The 23962-nt window shown below is 37.3% G+C and overlaps 1 protein-coding gene across 5 annotated transcripts in view; it reads left to right on the top strand.

Annotated features, from left to right (window-relative positions):
* Positions 1-23962, top strand: part of SLC6A20 (solute carrier family 6 member 20) — a 44426-nt gene that overhangs the window by 7103 nt on the left and 13361 nt on the right. For 2 of the 5 annotated variants that reach the window (XM_039336138.1, XM_039336143.1), the window contains exons 2-5: positions 7549-7689; positions 9866-9957; positions 21145-21443; positions 22566-22676. In XM_039336138.1, the coding sequence (XP_039192072.1) occupies positions 7549-7689; positions 9866-9957; positions 21145-21443; positions 22566-22676 (643 nt within the window). The remainder of the gene's footprint in view (positions 1-7548; positions 7690-9865; positions 9958-21144; positions 21444-22565; positions 22677-23962) is intronic. The other 3 variants (XM_039336140.1, XM_039336139.1, XM_039336141.1) reach the window with 3 other exon arrangements.

Here is a 23962-nt window from a genome sequence, read left to right as displayed (position 1 = left end):
TTTCAAAAGAATATACATCCAATTAGATTAAAATTGTTCTTATAGTTGCTCTGTTTCTCCTGGGTAGTTAGTTGCCGCTTTTCTTAGAGGGTGGGGTAAAAATTCCCTTTCCTCTCTCCTCACAGGGGGAAAAATACTTTGGGCAGCTTTTACAGGAAAAAATACTTAAAATCTTAAAGAGAGGATCGGGTCTTACCCAGTTGCTTTAAAGTTGCTTGGTGGTGATTTTCATTTCAGCTGTTAGCAGCTTAGTGATGAACCATATTGGTATAGCTGGTCTTTCCCCCGCCAGTTTGGAGGGCTTCCATGGATCAAACAGAAGGGCCGCCACCCTCCCACGATCAAATGGGGTCCCCTCCTTGCTCATCACTTTTGATCCTTTCCAGGGTCCTCCAGCAGAACGAATTTGGATATGGAAAACAGAGCTTGCCTTCCTGCGACCGCGGTGCCACGATGGCAAACTGAAAGTTCCCGAGACTTCCCCCCGCATTGTTCCATATTATTACCCAGATTGGATAAACTTTTGAGCTGGAAAGAATTTTCATCTTCTTCCCCTTTCAGTTGTAGCAGCTTGACATCTTCCATAATCTTCTAGATCTTCAAGCCAGCATCCCTGTTCCTAATCACAATGATGAAACATTATTTCTTCCCAGAACATAGTGATTTATATTTAGTATATGTGTTACTGTATTTGTTTGTTTGTTTGCAGTTCATAAGAAGGTAAAAATTAACAATGAGCTTTTTTATTAATTTATCAAAATATAAAAAACAAAGAAAAATGAAAATAGTGAGAAAGTAGGAAAGGAAGGAGAAAGAGGAGAAATAGGGGAAAAGAGGGAAAAGAAAGAAAAACATTGACTTTCGACTTTTAGCATAATAGAGTAAGATAATAACATACAGTCTCAACTTTTTACTTGTATAAAGTAATATATATCAGCCATTTCTATAACAGCAAATATATTTCATGAGCAAAACCCAAAGTCAGCATTTAGTTTTTTTCTACCTCAAGCACTAAGTACAGAAGCTATTTCCAAGTGGAAACAAAGATAATTCCATCAATTTTTCCAGCCAGTTATCCATTGTGGGAATTAAAGTATCTTTCCATTTTTGTGCATAGAGCATTTTCCTGTATACGTAACAACAAAGTTCCATTTATATATATATATAATTGATTTTAAAAAAAACTAACAATCTTAGTACTTAGTAAACAGCATGTTGTCTAGGTTCACATTTCACAACAATCAATAATAATTAATTTCTATCATATCATATCAAGCTTTCCTTGATTTTCTCTTCTTCCCATATTCTCTTTTGCAAACATTAGGTTAATATAGTTCTTAATATTTTAGTAACAAAGAGGTTAAATATAAACATTTTTCTAACATTTATCCAAGTAGTAATAGCATCAGTATAGAACTTCTTTTCTAATTAGTCCTCTTGGTTGAGTTATATGTCCTGTTTTCAACATTCTCATTTAGACTTTTTCCCCAAAAAATTGAAATCATTTTTATCTGTTAAGATTTTTCAAAACTGATTTATGGTTAAATATATAAGCTGTTTCCCTCACAATAATCCTCCCAACAATTACATTTCTCATATAAAAAAAATACAGTACTACTCAGAATAAATAAAAAAAAGAAAAAGTATCTCTCTCAAACTAAAATTCATTTATATCCCCCATTTTTTTTCATTTTTAACTCTATTCCATTCGATATTTACTAATTAAATAATCCATGTTATATTTTAACCATATTCAAACAGATACTTAATCTTTAAAAATTGCATCTGATAAGGCAGTTACATTTCTCATATCATTAAAAAAATCTTTTAATTCTATTCCATTCAATAGTTACTGGTTGAGTAGTCCATATTGTATTTTGACCATATTTAAACAAATGCTTAATCTTTAAAAATTGCTTCTGTTAGGTCCAATCTTCTGTTAGGTCCAATCTGACTGATTTTAGTTTTTTTTCTTTTGCCAAATGGCTTTTCTCATCCATCTATTCCACTTAGTTAAAAAGTCTTGCCATTTTCTTGTGGAAGAAAATGGCAAGACTTAGATTAGGTAAGATGTTGATTTCTTTTATCTTTGTCTCTCAAGTTTTAGTATCTCCGTGATCTATTTTGTCAGGCTTTTCTTTTTATCTTCGGCTTTGTTTTGTGATTCTGGGGTGTGGACTATCTCTTCCAGTTCCGGTGCTTCAGTCACATTTTGTATGTTTTCCTTCATCTGCGTTAAATCACTACCCCTTCCATTGGTAGATTTTTTCATTTTCTGAAAATTCTTATGTTGTAAGGTTAACGTAGAGATATGTCCATTTATGTTATCAAAGTTGTTTTTAATTTCATTGTAGTATAGAGCCATTGTTATTTGGATTAGTTGCAACGTAGTGAGCATTTCCTCCTGGAAAGTATTTGGTTTTTCTTGACAAGTTCTTTTTGCAAGTTGCTGAGATTCCATGACAGCTAAAACTCATTTTTTTTCTTTCTCTGAAAACAACTTTAAAGGCACAGTAAATAAGTATTCATCATCCAGGAAGGTCAGTTATGTTTTTTTTTTCAATTATAGTCTTTGCTTATTGTGGCTGGCCCAGGATGTTTTGTTTAGCAGTTTTTAAGAATCAGAGAAGTAGATTATCTCATTTTGGGTGTCCTGCCAATACTTATAACAAAGCAGCTAAAGTTATATATTCTCTTCCACCACTAGATGTCAGTAACAGTATGTTTCTTGCCCCCTTAACAGTTTAATTTGCCACATCCTTCCATGGGAGAGTGGAGCTAAGCTCTCCTTTTCACTTTTGGAGGCTTTTTTTGCTTCCTGGAGTATTTTTTCCAAAAGTTCAGAATATAAAGTAGGAGAGAGAAGATCAAATTTCTCACCCAGTTTCAGCACACTGTTCACCAATGTTGTGGTGAGTATTGGTGGACTTCGGCTGCAAGTAGCTTGGGCTGGTTACTGAGGTGGGGCCAGAATTTCTCCTGTCAGGTTAGAGAGAATTTCCAGTTCAAATGGGACAACCAGCGTCATTCCCGGATTGCTGGGGTGCCCCTCTTTCTTCGCCGCTTCTTCGGGGTGGCTTTAGACCCGTTTAGATTCCCCTGGCAGGATGAAAAGTGCTAGGGGAAGCAGAGCTTCGCAATCCCGCAACCGTGTGCTACCACACAAAACCGGAAGTCTGAAAGTTCCATTTGTTTTCAAGTTCTTTCTCTATTAAGCAAAAAAAAAAGTATTTGGTTTTATCTTTATATTTACATTAAAACTCTTCTGTATTAAGATATGAGTCCTACTCCAATATTTCTTTGATTTATTGCAGGTCCACCAAAGATGATTAAAAATTCCTTCTTTATATTTCCAACATACATTTGAAATATCTTTATTAATTATGATTACTAAAGGTGTTAAATACTAATGGTATATCATTTTATAAACATTTTCTTTTAAGTTATAATTTAATGTAAATTCCTAAACCGTTCATGCACATGTTTTCCATTTTCCAAGCATTGCATTATACCCAAAATACATTGCTCATTTGGGACATATGATATTTCACATACTCATTCTTCAAGTTCAGTTTCAACAACAATTTATAAACTTGGCAATAACATGTTCATCATTAATTACACAGTACAATTTTAGATTCATTTTTTGCAAGGTCAATTCCATAAGTTTTAAAAATCTAATTTAAATCTTCCTTTCATTTGCAAATACATAAACCAGTGACAGACAAGTTTTCTGATTCCAATTCTTTGGATTTGGGGATTAAAAACTAACAATGTGCTTCTAAGTTGAAAAAGAATTAGAATCTAAAACCACCAATCTGTTCAGTGCATAAGACTACCTCAAAATAGTTTGCAGTCTGAAGTGAGCAGCTAGCAGCATTTCTTTTTTATATAGTAATTTTATTAGAAAATACAATTAAAGAGATAAAAACTAGTAAAAATTTAAAAAATAAATAGAAAAAATAGAAAATGTGAAAAATAGATTGAAAAGAAATATATAAAAATGACTTCCCCTTTCAATCACAAGTACAATTTTAAAATTCTCTTAAAATTCAAGAAGTGATCTCTTCTTCCATATCACATCTCTTGTATATAAATAAATCCTAGAGCCTCATTGTTCAGTCTTGATCAGCAAAAGTTCATTAAAGGTTACCAGACATAATAACATATCTATTTTAACCATGATTAAATAAACCAAACTTATGTTCCTTTCTTTTACTTTTAATAATATTGATATTTTATTTGTATTTTCAGTACAGCATCTTTTTCCATTTCATTTTTGTAGCCTATCATTTTTAAATCTATTTTCAGATCAGTCTCAGTCTTGTCTGGTAAAAATGTTCCTCTTCCATAATATGTTTCAACAATCTATAAAGTCGAACTATCAAAATTGACTTCTGGGTCCTTGTTCAAAAATATACAATATATCCATTTTAATCCATTCTGGGTCAAATTTAATTGTTCTTCCCATCAATACCTTCTGATTCTCTCTAGTGTCCAATCTTCAAAGTCCCATCCCATCATGTTTTCATTTTTAAAAGAATACTAAGAAATGCGTTTTCTGCAACCTTATTACATTTGTAACCTTTCAAAATCAAAGTTCTAATCACCATTTTGCTATTTATTATGAAAGAAAAAAAACATTTCAACTTGTATTTAAAATTTTGCTAAGGGTTGAAGGAATATCACCTAATGCTGTAAAACTGAGTCTTAGGGTTCCTTAGTAATGGTATAGGGCAGTGGTGGCGAACCTATGGCACGCGTGCCAGAGGCAGCACTCAGAGCCCTTTCTGTGGGCATGCATGTTGTGCCCTGGAGATGGCGAGGGACTGGCCCCTATCGCCCTGGACCCGCCCACCCAGTCTGCCACCACCACCCTGGCCCCGCCCACCCAGCACCCAGTGATAAATAAGTGGGTTTTGGGTTGCAGTTTGGGCACTGGGTCTCTAAAAGGTTCGCCATCACTGGTATAGCGTCTCCTCTTGAGTAGAGGGCTAGATTAGAGGACCTCCAAATTTCTATTCTATTCTATTCTATTCTACTCTACTCTACTCTACTCTACTCTACTCTATTCCTCATAGTTAAAAAGTAGTTAACAAATAATTTACAAAAGTGATTAAAAATAGAATTTACAAACCTAGTGTCCATTGGTAAGGTGCCAAACATGTTTTTAGTTAACATGGCTTTTCCTCATCTCCCAGAATTCTAACACCACCACTACCATCCTGAGATTGCTATCTTGCAGTCTCTTCACGAGGAACAATTGGTGGTGGTGTTAGAGCACTTGTGAGCATTCTTAATTCCTCTCCTTGTCTGGAGAGAGATGATAAAGAACAGGTTTTATTAGCTCTTTATTCAGCTGCGATCATTGGATCGATTCTTAGCAGAGCCATCTTCAGTTTGCTATTTCTTTCCCCAAAGTCTGGGTATTAGCAGCACTTCTTCATCCCAGTCTTGGTTATAGTTCATCATACCCAAGGCCACGTAAATTGTTTCGGCTCTGAGGCAGAATATTCAGCAATATTCTCTCTTACAATAAATATCCAATGATAATTAATTGCAGCCTCTTCATAATGCCAATAATCATCTACTAGAGGCAACCACCTCACTTTATCCAATGAATTAGCCATAAACATTACATGTTTTCATCATTAGCCTTTCTTCAATAGTAGAAGTCTGGCATTTCAAAGTCAAAATATAACTTATTTGAGATGTTTTTGATTAAATGATACCTTATGATTAGTACTATTTTGAGCAGTCTTTCTCCAAATTAAAACTTGGAGTTATTAGGAAAAAATCCGTAGACTAGTACTTGTTAAGGACTCCAAAGTGACGAGGGAGGGAGAGGCAGACAGGCAGGCAGGCAGGATGGACAGATGGATGGATGATGGATGGACAACCTCATTTCACCAGTAAGGCTAGGCCAAGCTGGATTCAGTCTGGGTTCTGTTCAAGAGAAGGCTTCACTAATCCTCTTTATGGGGTGAGGTGGGTGGAGAAAATTGAAAAAAAATATAGCTTTAAGCTAGCTTTTGTCAATTGCAGTCACAGCTCAATCCTAATTATATATGCTTACGGTTCTACTGATTTCAGCTAGGAAATATTTATTTCTCTGTGTTAGTTTTGACTCTATTTTATTTTTTTAGCTTACTCTGTAACTCAAGATGTATAACATACACAGTACTCTTCCCTCTTCCTATTTTCTTCAACAACAACCCTGAGGAGTGGGTTGGACTGAGAGAGAGTGACAGATCCAAAGTTACCCATCCAGCTTACATGCCTAAGGCAAGACCAGCACTCACATCTTTTGGTTTCTTGGCCAGCACCCTACCCATTAGACCAAAACCTGGATCTTTATGTACTTTTGATCTTTTCTCACTTTCTTTGGTTATAATTTAATGCTCTTTATAGCAATTAGTTATACTTTAACAGTTACTCTATCTGAACTGTTTAAACCATTCTACTAAATCACATCTAGACTATGTGATTTACAGAAAATTATTCTGGCAAACCCTTCCAGTGTATAGGCTAATTATCAAGCTCCAATTCTAGGAAAAGGAAGATATAGCAAGAAATAAATAATCAGACAAAACCAGATATGAATGCTTTTCATTTAGAAACAATTGTTTCCTGAGAAAAAGCCCCACAGAGACTTATTTTAAGCAATTTCATATACTATTATATTGTATGCTATAATCTGCATGACTAAATCCATTTCCCGGAAGATAAATCACACTGAAGTTGTTAGATTTTCTTTCTGGATGGACGTACATCCTAATGCTTGTGGAGTGTACCTGAGCAATTAGATATTATAACACAAAGTTGAAGCACAATCAAGTGAAGGAGGTAAGGAGCACAATGTGCCTTATAATCCAGATTTTTTTTTAATATTCATAGATCTGATGTTGCATTGCAAGTGTGAAAGAGCAGCACCTGTGCTATAACATCATGACATGCATTTTGGAATCAGTGTAGTTTGGAACGGATACCTATGAAAAAAAGTGCCCATGAAGATATGTGACTCCATTTCTGTGGATAGATTCACACATGATGCTCAGCTGTAATGTGGCTGCTTCGTTTTGGCTTAGTATATTACATGAATAAAGAGTACTTTATTTTTTCAAACACGGCTAAGAAAATTTTGATTTAGCATACAGATTTTTTAAAAAAATTGATATTGAGAATACAGTATAGACCAATTCTTGCATTTTGTACTTGGGATTGGGTATGTACTTTTTCTGAAACATATAATTCTCATTCCATTCATTCATTATGGAGAAAGCAAAAGTTGTTGCTATCAAAGTTAGGAACTGTATTCTGGTGTTTTTTATTGTTTATCCCTATATTTTCTGCAGAAATTTGTTGAAACAAGTAATGAAAGATATGTTGGCAAGCCTACTGGCTGGGGAACACAGGGAGTTGAAGCCCATGTATATTAAAGTTGTCAAGCTGGGAAAAAACCCCACTATATTAAGCACTTATTTAAAGCTTTTACCTAAGTACTAGATAGTTGACTGTAATACATATATGCTTTTGTTTCTCTTGCAGGTGGATTTTTAATCCCATACTTGATTATGTTAGTTGTGGAAGGAATGCCATTGTTATTCTTAGAGTTGGCAATAGGACAACATATGCGCCAAGGGAGCATTGGCACATGGAATGCTATAAGTCCTTACCTCTGTGGAGTTGGTGGGTTTTTGTCTATCTATTGCTTGCTTTTCTTGTTTACATATAAAATGACAATTGGTTTTTAATATACCTGCTAGAGATCTATTGTTTTGCTTGTGGATTTTACAAATAGTCCTTGACTTATAACCTTTTGTTTAGTGACAACTAAACAAGTTGTTTAGTTACAACTGCATTGAAAAAATCTATTATGACTGTTTTTCACAACCATTGTGAAAATTGTTGCAGCATCCCCATGGTCAGGTGATCAAAATTTGGATGCTTGGCAACTGACTCATATTTATGACAGTTGCAGTGTCCTGGGGTCATATAATCACCTTTTGTGACTTTCTGATAAGCAAAGTCAATGAGAAAGCCAGATTCACTTAACAAACTTGTTACTAAATTAACAACTGCAATGATTCACTTAACAACTGTGGCAAGAAAGGTTGTAAAATGGGGCAACATTCACTTAACAAATGTCTCACCAACAGAAAGTTTGCGCTCTATTGTGATTGTAAGACAAGTTTGTAATACGTTTGTAGACATCTTGCTCTTGCTTTTCTATCACGAGCTTTGATGAAAGGAAGGACAAACAATGCTTTTTTCTTAAAAAAAAAATCTACATGCACAATTTCAATCCTGTAAAGTTACAAATACAAAATCAATCCTTTTTTAAATTTTAAATTGCAAATACAAGCCAATTTTTAATTCAGGAAAAACTTGAAATGTCTTCAAATAAGCAATTTTTGTCATCTCCAGTACATGACATCAGCATCAAATATACTTATTGCTTGTTTAAAAAGCCAGAAAAGGCTGGGAAGTGAAGTATTTCCCAACTGATACATACCCAAAGATAGAAACATAGCAATATAGAATCCAGTTGTCTATAAAAACATGAAGCAGCCTGCCTACTTTTATTTCCTCACACACTGAGGGAATTTTATCATTTGGAAGAGTAACAAAGCCATCTAACAAAAATAGTTGCTATATCTGGGGAAATGATATATCAAAGAATGTAAATGTATATTCAGAAGGAAATGTTGTTTGAAATAACAAATCCTGCCTGGTGAACTATTATAACATCTGGACCTAATGAATGGGAAAATTAACTCTAACCCAATACAGGCACACAGTAATTAAGATATGGATAAGAGCAGTTGACCCTTTCAAACTGAGATGTTATTAAAAGATACAGGAAAAACTGGCTAAGGGAAGCAATTGAACTGCCTGACTATAACTATAGTATAAATTATGAAGAGGAGAGATTAAGTTTAGGTACAACTTTCTTATCTCTAAACTGTTGTTTCCTACCCTAAGCTAGCAGTCTTCTAACATTATGTAACACAACCCACAAGGTGTTGAATGAGATACTTATGGTCAGGTCAACTCATCCATGAAGCAAGGTTACTATTTTATAGAAATTATTGATTTACTGGAAAAAAAGTGAAGAGGATTCATTTAGTTCCATGCAGTTTGATCAACTAATTGTTGCAATGTGGAAAGCTCTTTGTTCAAAATTCCATCTATTCCATTCAATTCCCTTGAAAAATATTGAGGTTGGTTTTTTGTTTTTTGTTTTTTTTTTTGCCATTTCCTGCAGGACGGATAATGCACCTTTTCTCTACTGAAAGTGCTTCCCTCTTCCATTGTCTCACTATTTCAAATTTTTGCTAAATCTCCGCTTGTTTGTCAATAGTTCATGGCTACCAAAATTTGCAATAAAACCCAGAAAATAGATAGAGAAGAATTTACTGTTTTAATAGCCCAATTCACCTTGAGCGTTCTGTTTATGTGAAGAGTTTCATGGAAATAATTACAGGAAAATATGTAGAGGAGGGGATTATTTATGAGTAAGACTGTGCATCTTCAAAAAATGATTCATTAGAAGTGCTGCAAGCTTCATAACAGTGCCAGCACCATATCAGACCTTCACAGGAGTGTAAGCATTGCATCTGGGCTACTGATTAAAGCAGCGATTATTTTTTTAAGGCTTCTGCATGAACTGTACAAAGATAAGCTGCTTTAAGCAGTTCATTTATTAAAACAATTCTTAAATCAGTAGCATCTTTTTTTCTGACTTGTATGGAGACATTAAAAAAACCTTGGGATTGTTTTCAAAGCATTAACACTTCTGAGGGGGTGATAGCAATGATCAGTTTATTCCCATTTGCCTGACATATAATTTTCTTGTTTTCAGGAATTGCCAGTGTTGTTGTGTCATTTTTCCTCTCCATGTACTACAATGTTATAAATGGCTGGGCATTCTGGTATCTTTTCCATTCATTTCAGGTGAGTCAAATAATACTTTGAACTTACCTCCCTTTGTGTGTGTAAACACCAGAAACTGCAGTGATGAGAGAGGGGGGAGGGAAGGAGGGAGGGAGGGAGGGAGAGAGAGAGAGGGAGGGAGGGAAAGAGAAGTGGGGTGAGAAGGATGGATTGGGATAAATATTTTATATCCAGTTCTCAAACACAGTTTTGCCACTTTAATGGCTCCCAGTTATGCAAAAATGTTGTTTGAAGGACTCAAGAGATAAAGGGTGAAAATGCTGCTTATTTAAAATGCTTGATACCTGAGGGTAAGCAATGATTTCTCTTCCTTTTCTGTTTGAACAAAACCAGCAACTGGTTTCAAGTGTTATTCACCAGTCCTTTAGTAAGCCAACATAAAATTGGCTGTCTTTGTGGCCAAGCTTTTCTGTTCTGTGATGGGACAGAATCTTAACTGGTGAGTTCTCCCAGTTTCACTTCCTCTCCTACCAACATCTCCCTTCTTTTGAACATGACCAGCAATGATTTCCTCTAATGTGAGATGGGGCAAGGCTGAACAAATGTACACAGGAGTTTGGAATGCCCTGTGACTCACGTGTCAGTTGTATATCTAAGGGCTTCTTCTCTAATTCCTCCTTACTGTAGCATAAACATGCTGCAGTTAGCAATAATTATTTTATGTTATGCCTCTTCAGCCTACAACTGAGGCTTAATGTTGTATTTTACCACTTCACTTTTAAAGTATTATTACCCATTTTTGCAGTTAAGCAAAATAATCTCTCCCTGAAATCATATAGTGGATTTTATTGATAGGTTATGGCAATATTTTATGATGTTCCATACAAGCACTTCTGATTGCATAATATTTCTTGGACTTGGGTTGTTCAGAGTGCACTGAGACAAAATGGGAATATATGACCAAACAAAAAACTTCTCTGTAATAACAGTGTTATGATTTCTCACTTTGTTGTGCAATAGCAGTATCTACCAAGATTTTGTGTGTGTGTGTTTCAGAAATGCAAAGCGTTGTCATAAAAATGCACTCCTGTTCAGTTTAATTCCTTGGATGTCGAATAAAATATATATTTATTTTTGCTTGTTTTAGTGAAGGGTGTGAGTTCATGTGGCACAAAATAGGATTCTTCTACATGTGGAAGATCCCCATTTACTTTTCAACTGAGGAAGAATTCCTTCTTCCAGCATCTTTCACCATTTTCCATATAGTTTATGAATGCTATTAAAGACAGAGATTCTAATAGAGTAAAACAATTAATATCAATCCACATATACTTATGCTGGCCATCTTTGACTTAAATAATAATTCATAACAATTTCTTGGAAAATTGTAATGAAACAATTGAGTATTATTAGCAAGCTTATAAAAAATGGCTAAGCTGTGAATCCCTTGCTGCTCTCTGAGCTTGGTTGTTTGTTTGTAAACATTTTATTATCCAACTAGATAGCATCATCAATGATTAATGAAATATTTAACCTATTGTCAGTGGCTTAATAAAAAAGAACTAGCTTTTGAAAAGAGACAATCCTTTTCTCTTTAGAACAACAAGAAATGTGCAACAGTTCTTACATGGTCAGTTACAGGCAAAATGTTAGATTCATATCTTTAGATGTTATCTGCTGAATAATGAAATATCTACAAGCAAATAATCAAGTTCAGAGAGCACCAGGATCTGTGAATATATAACAATTTAGTCCTCCTTCTTGCACTTATTATCTCTGGCAAGTATTGTTCTGTATCCTGAACTAAGATGATTTGCAATTCAAAACTAGACAGACAACTCAATGAAGATGGTTTTTAAACAAATATTTAATCCAGGAATACTTGGTCAGAACTCACGATTTCCATAGTTTTATCTGGATGTTGCATAATTGTCCATTTTCGTAGGTAAAATCATTAATTCCTTCACATCAACTTCTAGCGTGAATTAAGACCGTGTCTGTCCTCCGGTGATCCCATGCTTATCTCAGACAAAGACATTCCAAACTGCTGGCATGTAGCCAGGATATCCAGTAATGAACTTAGTAGCCCCTCCTACTGACGTTAACATGGGATTCACTGAATAGCTAAACTATATTACCCATAAGCCATCTCTTGAGACAGCGTTTAACCCTATAAATGCCAAACATTCTAACATATAGTTCTCATCTAACTGGCTGATCCAGAACACTCTCCGCTTGGAAATATAATTTCCACTACTAACTAACTGAAATAGGCAAAAAATGTAGCATTGAAGCATGCAATTCTTATTGCTAACTAACTAGTGACTAAAATAGGCAAAACATGGTATCAAGCATGCATAACTATAAGGTAAATACAAAACATGCACAACTATATCAGGGATAAACAAGATTTTACATCAAACAATGAATAAACACAAATACATAGTTTGAGGTTCAATCTTCCAGTTCAGTCTTCTTCAGCAACGGGACCAGGTCAGTGATCAGTCTGGTGCAAGAGTCTTTGAGTCACGATCTGAATCACATGGCTTCACAATCTGGACCTCAACTTGGTGAACCAATCCATCAGAACTGGGTGGGGCCTGGTACATGAGTCCCATGGGCCAAGAGTTCTAGTATATGTCCTTGTCTCTCAGCAAGACAAGGTCTTCTTCCTGTAGGAGAAACTGGAACCAAAGGAATTTCTGGATCAGAAAAGCTGGAGCCCAAAATTTTTCAAGAACAAAGGAACCTGAATCCACAGAAACTCAGGAACAGAAGAAGCTGGAAATGCAGAAAACTCAGGAACAGCAGGAGCTGGAACCACAGGAAGCTCAGGAACAGCAGGAGCTGGAATCATAGGAAGCTCAGGAACAGCAGGTGCAGGAAACTCAGGATACTCAGGAACTGAAGGATCTGGAACCACTGATGGAGCATTGAAGATGGCTGCTACTGTTGTCATGAGGGTAGTGAGGACTTCATGCGTGGGCATGGGTGTCTTTGACGACATAGAGTCCATGTTTTGCAGGGTATGCCAATCATGCGCTCCCACGCTTCGCCCATTTGAGATACATGGGGAGGGTAATTTTTGGTTTTCAGACATTTGTCAATCACTGGGTCATGACAAATACCTTTGATAGTCTGTAAGTCCTTGCAGGCTCCTACAAAGCTAGTTCTTGGGATGCTAAGACAAGTGATCAGGACGATCAGTACTATGCCCAATCTCAGGTGTCTCGTTTAAAGGAACGTTCGAAGCAGGCTGGTTCTAGGAATTGGCTAGAAAGTGGTTTCTCTGTCTCTTTGCCCATTGAGGACAAGCAGATGGTCTGGACGGTCGTTTTCTCATCCTGTATGAGGAATTTACTGGGTGCCTGAGGTTTAATGTTGGCATGTTGATCTGGAACTAGAAGCATATAGCGTTTTGGTCTCTGTGGCATCAAGCTGTCTGGACAAGCCAAGAACTCAGGACTTTTTAGCTAGATCAATTCTGTCAACTGTGTCGCATGGGTGGGCCACTTAGTTTGGTTCACAAGATTCTTATCTGTTGGCACATGTTGCCATTGCTCAGGGCTTAAAGATGTTTCAATCTCTTCTACTCTGTTGCCTACATAGACATAGAAGTGTCTGCTTTGGTTGCAGATGTATCTTGACATCACCTTGTTGTCTCTGTAGAAGGTGGTAGATTGTAGCTCAAGGCTTATCGTTTTCGTTGTCAGGTTGGTGAGTTTTACGGCCAATATGGTACCACGGAGTTCTAACCTTGGGACAGTGTGGCCTTGTTGTATGGTCAATTTCGCTTTTCCAGTGGCAAAGACGACACTGCAGCTCTCCCCGCTGTAGACTCTGATGTATCTTATGGTTGCAATCACCTTTGTTGACACATCTGAGGAAGCATACAATTCTTTCTTTTGTACAGTGGTGGGTGAACTGGAGAAATACATGTGTTGCATGTGTATGCTTTGGAGACATCTTAGGAGTGCACTCCATGACTCCCAGTCTTGTTTCTGTTCTGGCAGATGCAGCCTGTCCCAGTGTGTGGTGCTCAGGGAAAACGCGTGTAGCTGCAGAAATTGTTTGTCCTCTATTGACAACACTAAGTTGTTGTAATTTTTACTGGTCTGGAACACTTTTGCTTCCAAAACGGATTTGGTTGTCACAAGCGTGAAGTGTTCTTGGTGTGGTTTTAGATGAGGTGCTCTTCCATTACTGAGAATGGAGGTTGTTGAGATATTCATCTGGGTTGAAGTTTGAAGTTGGTCAACACAGACCATTCCTGGGATGGCCCATTCAGGTTCCATGTTAAAGGCAATTGAGGAGCTTGTTGGGTCTCTGACCATTCCGTGGTAGGCAAAGGTGTCAGGGGCATTTACTCTCTACCAAGCCAAGCTTTTATTTTCAGGAGTTAGGAACCATAAGGCAATTGGGAGAAGCTGGTCAACACAGAATGTTCCTGGGATGACCAATCCAGGATTTAGGAACTGTGAGCTCCCATCAGCGGCTGGATGCAGCGTTCAGTGGCTTTCCTCCCTACTGTGCTCTGTGGTACAAAGCATATTTCTTTGCTTGGAAGTTCACTGGGGAATGGTGGGTCAGTACACACTAATGTGCAGTTGACCTTGGTGGGTGCTTCAGGGCGCTCTTTGGAGCCATGCTTCTTGGTTGAAGGAGGAGTAGAAGCTGCTTGTTGTAGCTGTCCAGAGTCTGGATGCAGGGCTTCCGGGTGCTTGTCACTCTTGTTTGGGTGACTTCTCCTTAGCTTTGCCAGAGTTGGCTGTGTCTTCCAGAGACTCACAGCATTTAAAGCCTACCTTGTACTCTCCTAAGTCCAACTTTCTTCCCCAGGGTGTTGGAGGTTCTGGTGGTGCTGTGCAGGGTTTGCTGTCAGGCTGGGTTGGTACATTTGGTCGTTGAGATCCTTCTTCTTCCTACCTGGTTTTGGGGGGTCTGTGGATAACCACGGCGCTCCTGCCTGTTCACGTTGAAACGCACTCTGGTTGTCAATGTAGGCCTGCACACGGTTATATTGATTCTCAATCTCCATTCATTTCAAATTGCACAAGAAAGTGGTGCATTGGAGTGTCTCCTGAAGGGCTTCTGCTCTTGCTGCTTTATGTGCCACTTCTCATTTGCTCTGTAATGAGCTTTTGTTTGGCCTCCATTTGAACTGTTTCAGCTTCCCATTTGGCCTCCATTTGAGCTTCTTCAGCCTCTATCGCTGTAAATTCTTTCTTTTTCTGCTGTTCTGCTTCTAACACATAAAAGACTGCATTGGCAGCTTCAGCTTCAATGTTTGCTTGAATGGCAGAGCTCCCTGCCTTTGAAACTCGGGACACTTTGCTCTGATGAGAAGACGCTTTTGAATGGCAAGAGGCACCTGTAACGTGAGATTGTTGTGACATGCTGGAATGTGCCTGGCATTGTGGCGAGTTATGGTGAAAGGGTGAAGCTATGCTAGAGGCGTGAGAGTGGGCCACATGTGATCGCTGGGATTGTGCATGCGAACAATGGGACATCTCGGACACAGCCCTCTTGCTTGGGGTATCCTTCACTTGAAGTTTGGCTTGGAGAGACTCCTTGCTGCTTTGAAGTAATTTCTCACGTTCCTTGTATAACATCTTAAGGCGTTGCATTTTCTCTTTGATTGTTGGGTCTCTTAGTTGCGACTGTATGTCTAGGAGATGCCGTTTATATGCAGTGCATCTTAGAAAAAGCCTGTCCATATCTTCTGTCAAAGAATGTATGCGTCTGGGGTCATTGCAGAGTCTCTGTAGGAACTCCCAGGATTCCCTATGACAATCATAGAATTCATTCCACTTCTCCAACAGGCTCGACCGCATGACTTCTGTAGGCTTTCTTTGTTGCCTCAGGTCATAGGGTATCTGGGGTGTCTTTGGCTGCACTGGAGCTTGGACATCAGCTTCTGTGTACAGGTCAAGGTTAGCTGGTTGCAGCATTTCTCCTTGGCCGGCTGGTTGGGGTAACTCATCTAGGCTGGTTGGTTGAACCCACTCTCCTAAATCAATGAAACATTTCTCCATGGCTAGGACAGGTTCAGTAAACTTCCTAGCTATTTTGAAGTGAATTCTATGAACTTTGCTTTTTGACCACTAGGGGTCACTCTATCTGGGTGGGCACTTTGGGGAAATTCCCTCTTTGGCCACCAGGGTACACTGTTTGCATGGGTGAGTACTTCAGCAAAGTTCACTCTTTGACCACTAGGGGTCCGTGTTTGCAGATCAGCCACTGGAGTGCTGTCTGTGCATGGAGGCACCACTGGGTGCGCTCTCCTGTGTGCATGGTACGTCAGCGAAGTTCCCTTTGACCTCTAGGGATCACTGCTTGCGGGTCAGCAACAAGGGTGTTCTTCCTCAAGGTTCACCCTTTGTCCACTAAAGGGCTCTCTCTGTGTGTGATTAAAGGTTGTGTGAAGTTCCTTCTTTAACCACTGGGGGCGCTTGGAGAAAGGTAAGCTAAACTCTTTCTCTCAGTATCACATTGCATGTTAGTAGTCATCTAGAAAATTACGGAGCTCCAACTAGTTCCCATAAACTTCCACCATGATCGTTACGTTGCAAGCTGTTGACCGCCTGGAAAATTACTGAGCTCCAATTAACTCCCATAAATATTCATTTGGTCGTTACATTGCAAGCTGTTGACTGCCTGGAAAATTACTGAGCTCCAACTAGCTCCATAAATATCCACTTGGTCATTACGTTGCAAGCTGTTAACTGCCTGGAAAATTACTGAGCTCCAATTAGCTCCCATAAATATCCACTTGGTCGTTACGGTTTTGTGATAATAAGCAAGGTTAATTTGCTGCTTTTTTCCTCCTTAATGTGCCCTCAGAAAAGACACCACTAGGGATGACTGCTGCATGAATGATTACTTTGGGTGAAGTTCACTCTGTGCCCACTAAGGGGTGCTGGTTACTTTGGATGAATTCAGGGAACTTTGCTCTTTGACCATCAGAGACACACTCTGTATAGTTAGAAATTTCAGCGAAGTTCCTTCTTTCACCTCTGGAGGTGATATTAACTTGGGTAGGTGCAAGCTTGCTATTTGCTGACTTGACTTTTTAGGCATTGTGTGCAGATTGGCCACCAGGGGATGCTATTGCATCTGCTAGTGGGGTGGCCATTACTGCATTGCCTATGCTTGAGATGGATTTAAGCTGAAACACATTCTTTTGATTCCAAGGGAGGGGGCCATTTTGGTGGAATTTAGCTCCTCTAAAACCAGTTGCTTGGTTACTAATGAGTTTTTATTGTCTTCAAAGGTGCCCCTGCAAACAAGAGAAACAAATGCCTTGTCCAGTAACTTTTCTAGGCTGCTTTGCCTGGGCAGATAAAAGTTTGCAAATATCATGCCCTTTGCTTGAAATGCTGAGCTAGCAGGCAGGGAGGGGTTGTGCCGTTTTGAGCAATATGCAGACAAAGGAAATACAGCTTGGGAGTTGTGGGAGCAGCTCTCTTCCCTCTAAATTAGCACTTTGCAACAGGCAGGCTGAGAACAGTCATTCAGTTTTCCTCCCTTTGAAGGCAATTAAAAGTTACTTGCTCTTCTCTTGGCTTCATGCAACAGAAAGGAGGGGAGGAGGGGAGTGGCTGCTCCAACGCTTCTCTGATCTTTAGAAACACAGTCTTTAGACATGCAAGAAATTCTTACAATGAGATGCAATAGGGAGGAACGTTTTGGGGAGGGAGGCTGCACCTAAATTGGCTCTTTCCCTTTACTTTAAACATTGGCTGGTAAACAGAGTACTTTCTTTAACTCTTTACTTCAACGGAGGGAAATGCAGGCAGACGAAAAAGGCAGTTAGAGGAAATTAGCCACATCAATTTACTTTTCTTCCTTTAAAGCTGATACTGAGATAATATTGATCTTACTGCATATAAAGAACATTGCTGTTTCTGCTGATATGAAGCATAAGAAATGTTTTTACTGTTCTGTATCCTGAACTGAGATGCTTTGCAATTTAAAACCAGACAGACAACTCAACAAAGATGGTTTTTAAACAAATATTTAATCCAGGAATACTTGGTCAGAACTCACGATTTCCATAGTTTTATCTGGATATTGCATAATTGTCCATTTTCATAGGTAAAATCATTAATTCCTTCACATCAACTTCTAGCATGAATTAAGACCGTGTCTGTCCTCTAGTGATCCCATGCTTTCTCAGACAAATACATTCCAAACTGCTGGCATGTAGCCAGGATATCCTGTGATAAACTTAGTAGCCCCTCCTACTGACTTGTTAACATGGGATTCACTGAATAGCTAAACTGCATTATCCATAAGCCATCTCTTAAGGAGACAGAGCTTAACCCTATAAAAGCCAAAGATTCTAACATATAGTTCTCATCTAACTGGCTGATCCAGAACAAGTATTGAAAACATTGTGAACAATATAAAATCTTATGGGACATGTGACACATATGTCAAAGATAAAACAAAAGAGTGACTAAGAGAGCCTTTGCACAACTACATTGTATGCACCAATTATGATCTTTCCTGGATCAAGAGTCTCTGCACTCTGTCATTCAAGCCCTAGTCATCTCACAGCTGGACTTTGCATTGCAGTGCACTTTAGATGGGGCTATCCTTGAAGAGCATTTGGAAGCTACAGCTGGTGCAGAATGTGATGCTAAGGGCAGTTCTTTGGATCTATAGAGTGGCCCATGTTACAACATTGCTTCATGAGCTGTACTGGTTATCAGTCTGATTTTGGGTACAGTTCAAGGTGTTGTTCATCACCTTTAAAGCCCTGCATGGCATGGCTCTAAGCTACTCGAGGAACCATCTCACTCTGCAGATCCTGTCAGCCTGGTGAGATCCAGGAGAAGAGCCTTCTCTGCCATGGCTCCTGCTCTCTGGAACATCTTATCTCAGAGGTGAGACTGGCTCCCACCCTCTTGACCTTCCACAAGAGCCTGAAGACCTGATTTTTTCAAATGGCTTAGGGTCCCATGGATGGAGCTTCATACTGCAGGTAGTTGCCTCCGATGAGGAGGACCCTCGTTGATTGCGGAGGGAGGAGGCAGCTCCCTCCACGGTCCGAGGCAGCTCCTCAGGGCTGACGGAGAAAAGATTGACCAGTAACATGGCTGATCATTTAGCTGCTCCAGCTGAAAGTCAAAAGAACATCTAAGCATTAAGAAACCATCGTGGATGATCCCGGTGAGACTTTTCCCTCTCTCTTTTTGCCTAACTACACTCCTGTTAAAAGCCTTTTGGAATTACTTCCCTGCTTTGAAAGAGCTGCCTTTGTTTATCTGGGGAAAAGAGCTTTCCATAACAAAGAAAAAACTTTTTATTGACTATTTTTATTTTTGGTTACTTGGGGGCCCTGGAAAAATCCTTATCATAAAACTTTATTATTATATCTTCTAAGCTGGAGAATATTGTTTTCCTATGTCTTGGACTTATTTTTTTAAAGGGATAAATCTTTATTGTTTGGAAAAAAAACAAACTCTATGAGAAGCCAGAAAAGAGATTTCATAGCTTTTTGACTTTGCTAATCTCGTTCTTGTTGTCTTCAAGAGACTTTCATAGTTTACTGAGGACATCTTCTGAAGAAATTTAAAACTGCAACTATTTCTTTTTTCTTTGGTCCAACAGCTGTTATTGGTGGGGGTGGATACTGATAGCCTCCACTAAAAGATAACAGAACTAGGTTTAGTTACTTCTGAAATGGAGAAACCATATTTACAACTCAACGGTAAACTCATGCTGGAAAAAATTTATGAAGTTACTGAGAGAACTGCAGAAATAATAAACAGAAATTCTATTGTGAACTTACAAACTGACCTTCAGACTCTATTTGATCATTCTACAGACCAAAAAGCAATAGAAGAGGAATTAATTTACATACAACCTATGGAGACTTTGAATGACCAGAAAATGATTGTAACTAAACTATCTACAATTGCAAAACTAACAGAAATGGACTTGAAATTACAACTGTTGGAAAATTATGACAACTTTGATAATCATCTACTAATTATAAAATTGGACATGATCGAGTGTTTTATCCAGCAGACAGGAGCCAGGCGTCAAAAACAGAGGATGGGAGGTCTTTTACTGACTCAAATGACATTACAAGCAATAATGGGAGATCTATTTGCTGAAATAGAGGCTTTGTTATGGAAACCTGTTTGGCATAAAAAGAAAGCCAGAATAAGATTAAAAAGAGAAATTTAAAATTATATGTAATGGATTAAAAAGGTTTTGAGAAATATGGATTGATTTAAGGACTAAGATTTAGAGTTGAAAATTTGTGATTATTAGAATATATATGTTAAACAAAGTAAGAATGTACTTTTTGGAATAATATGTTTATTTGTATGAAAATTATTTTGTAATGGAATGAGAATAAGAATATGAAAGAGGTTTTTAGAAATTTGGATTGCTTTAACAACTAATTGAGTGTGTTAAGTTAGTAAGATGATGTTTTGTGTAATAATAGGTGTGTTCTTTTTTTAGACATGATAATTATTTGAATGAGATTTAAATGCTATCTGAAGAAATAAGAGAGATTTGTGATAAAATCAATGATTTATGAGATTATGAATTAGAATATATCCGGATTAGTATTTTAGAAGGGATACCCGAAGTGATAATATGTTTATCTAAGATTAAATTGGACTATGGTCACTGTAAATTAATAAAGTTCAAAACAGGATTAGGATTTATAGATATATAATGTAGAAATGGATTATGTTAAATAGGTTATATTATTTGAGGGAAATAGAGAGGGAACATTTAATGTATTTACTTGAGCTATTGTATGATTTTGTTTTTGGATGATTGATCACCTAACCACCACGGTGTTTCTTGAGCATTCTGTTGTAAAACTTAAAAAACCAATAAAATTTGTTATTAAAAAAAAGAGATTTAACATTTTACATGGCTATGATCTGGCAAAAGTCTTCCAGGAACAGCATGGGTAGATAAGAGTCTTTACTGTAAACAAGAATGAAGCAAATCAAACAGCAGATTGCCCACTGCCAGAGTGAATGTTGAGATGCTTCTTCTAAAGATAGTGGTTCAAACCCATATCATTTTCTTTATGCCCCTTCAGTTAACTGGCTCTTTGTACAATAATTGCTGCTTTGAAATTGCTTAGTACTTACAGAACTATCAGTTCTGGCCTGAAAATTGTTGTTGTGGGTGATTACTCACATTGGGGATTAAAACCAGTGCATGTGGTCTATCACATAGCCATCTTCCCCATATCTTCCACTGCAGCCTTTGTATTTGGATGTCTGACAGTATTGGGACTGATCTATATGGATTTAATATCTGATTCACCCTTAAAGGATCCTTTGCCATGGGCAAGCTGTCCATTGAGTATTAACCACACAAACTATGAGGAAGAATGTGAGAAAGCAACACCGACTCAGTACTTCTGGTATAGGAAAACCCTCAATATTTCTCCATCCATTGAGGAAAGTGGAAGCATCCAATGGGAGCAAGCAGCTTGTCTCATCCTGGCTTGGCTATTGGTCTATTTGTGTATTCTGCGTGGAACAGAACATATTGGAAAGGTAAGAAATGTACTGGGGTTGAACATACTGCGGTTTCATAAATATAAAGTTATAAGTTATATAAATATAACTGAAGACAAGAAAAAAAATCCTGAAAACCTTTTAAAATAATTTGGGATTTAATTTGGCCAGGGAATTATAGTTAGTTGTATGAATAAACACAACCGTGTGGTGACTTTTTAACAGAAAAATAGATTCTGAGCTCTGTGAATTTCTCTATCACAAAAGTTCATATTATTAGAAAGGTTTTTATAAATATATGAATAGAAATGTGCATAGTTGAAATGAAATAGGCAGTAAATGCATGTGCATGTTTGCATCTATGCATATGTACATGCAGAACTGAAACAACATTAAACATTTAGTTATCTTAATTCAGTTATCATAGAAAGATTTAAAATTTGAAAACTTGCCCTACTAAGTGTTATTTCAATGACTATTAGAATATTACAATTTTTAGCCAACTACAGATAGTCTTCAACATAACCATTTGTTTAGTGACCTTTCAAAATCACAACAGCACTGAAAAAAGTGAAGTATGATAATTTTTCAGTTACAACCATTGTGGTATTCTCAAGGTCACATGATCAAAATTTGAATGTTTGGCAACAGGGATGTATTTTTGATGGTTGCTATGTCCTGGGATCGTGTTATCACCTTTTGTGACCCTCTGACAAGCAGTCAATGGGGAAGCCAGATTCACTTAACAACCGAGTTACTAATTTAACAACTCAGTGTTTCACTTAACAACTATGTCAAGAAAGATCATAAAATGGGGCAAAATTCACTTAACAACAGGCAATGGAAACACGAGACTCAATTGTGATTGTAAGTCAGGAATTACCTACATAATTAAAGCCAATAATATATTAATTTGTCATAAGAACCAGAAATTATGGCCATTCCAAATTATATTCCAAAACATTGAATTATTTATTTTATTGATTGAAGCTCATCATTAAGAGTTCAGTATGAGTACACATATACCATTTGGAATTTAACCTCTAATGCTAAATAATAATATTCTTGAAACTCATTTAGAATTTAAAATAAAGATATTAATTATCAGCTATAGGAATATTTTCCACTTCTAATAAATGTACCTTTTTATTTTTTTTGCAGATTCTTTATGTAACAGCTATATTACCTTATGTAGTCCTTATTATATATTTAATCAGAGTCTTAACACTTCATGGAGCTACTAATGGACTGCGATATATGTTCACTCCAAAGGTACATTTAAAATAGAACATTAGTATTAGCTTGCTGAAGGTACAGTCAATATTGTACATCTATGGAAGAAGTCAAAAAAATCAAGATGGTACCAAAATCATGCAATTGAAGCTTCCCCTTCTTTTGCATGCATCGAATGTGCAACACCTTCAAAAAGGACAGAATTTTGATGTTTGACTTTTTAAAAAACATTCACCCCTAAAGATGCCCCAATAGGGTGTAATAGATGCTATGATGTTATCAAGATGACATGAAAAATTATATACATTTTTTTATAATTTTATATTTTGTTGTTGTTAGCTGCCTAGAGTTATCCCACAGCAAATTAATTAATTAATTAATTAAATTCAGTCTCATACTGAGAATGTCCTGATTATCAATAATTGTATAGCATAAGTGGGCAATCATTTGATACTTGAGCATTAAAGTTTGGATGAGGGACGGTTGAAGAATGCAGAATAAATAGGGCTATGTTTTTTGGAGAGACTGTTGATTGTTGTGCCTTATAAAGTAAAAATGCCTATTAATGCTTTTGTAGTACAGTTCTACAATACAAATAATATCAGTTTATGACTATAATGGTGCCCCAAATTTCCATCCTAAGTCGTGACTGCTATGTTGAGGCATCAACATGACCAGACTTGATTTTATAACTTAATTTAAACATTAAGTTATAAAATCATTAAACAAATGCCATATTGTTAATGCAGTAGTCATTAAGTGAACGTCACAGTGATTGAGTCAACATATTACTGTGGGTATTGTTTGCTGGAAATTGGCAAACAATGTAATAAAGTGTGGTCATATCATCCTGGAATGCTGCAACCAGCTGTAAACTGGTTGCTAAATACCCAAAATGCAGTTAAGTGATTGTGGATTCAGAACTGCAGAACCAGGTTGTAAGTAGTTTTTTGGGAGAAGGACTGTCATAAATTCAGTCAGTAAGCAAGGACTATCTGTATCCATTTCCTATCTAAAAATAGCAGGAAATTGCCTTCAGTTTTTAGCCATCACCTTGAAAGAATTCTAAAGACTATAAAAGTAAGAGTTTCTCATCCCTGTTTTATTAAATCAGTGGAGTATAGGTAGTCCTCAACTTTCAACAGTTCATTTAATGACTATTCAAAGTTACAATGGCACTGAAAAAAGTGACTTATGATCATTTTTCACACTTATGACCATTGCAGCATCCCCATGTTCACATGATCAAAATTCAGCTGCTTGGCAACTGGCTCATATTTATGACAGTCGCAGTGTCCTGAGGTCATGTGATTCCCTTTTGTGCT

This window comes from Crotalus tigris, unplaced genomic scaffold (assembly GCF_016545835.1).
Source record: "Crotalus tigris isolate CLP2741 ecotype Arizona unplaced genomic scaffold, ASM1654583v1 scf7180000017666.27876245, whole genome shotgun sequence".
In the NCBI taxonomy this organism is placed as follows: domain Eukaryota; kingdom Metazoa; phylum Chordata; class Lepidosauria; order Squamata; family Viperidae; genus Crotalus; species Crotalus tigris.
The sequence above is the reverse complement of the archived record's forward strand: the minus strand, read 5'-3'. Positions and strand labels throughout refer to the sequence as shown.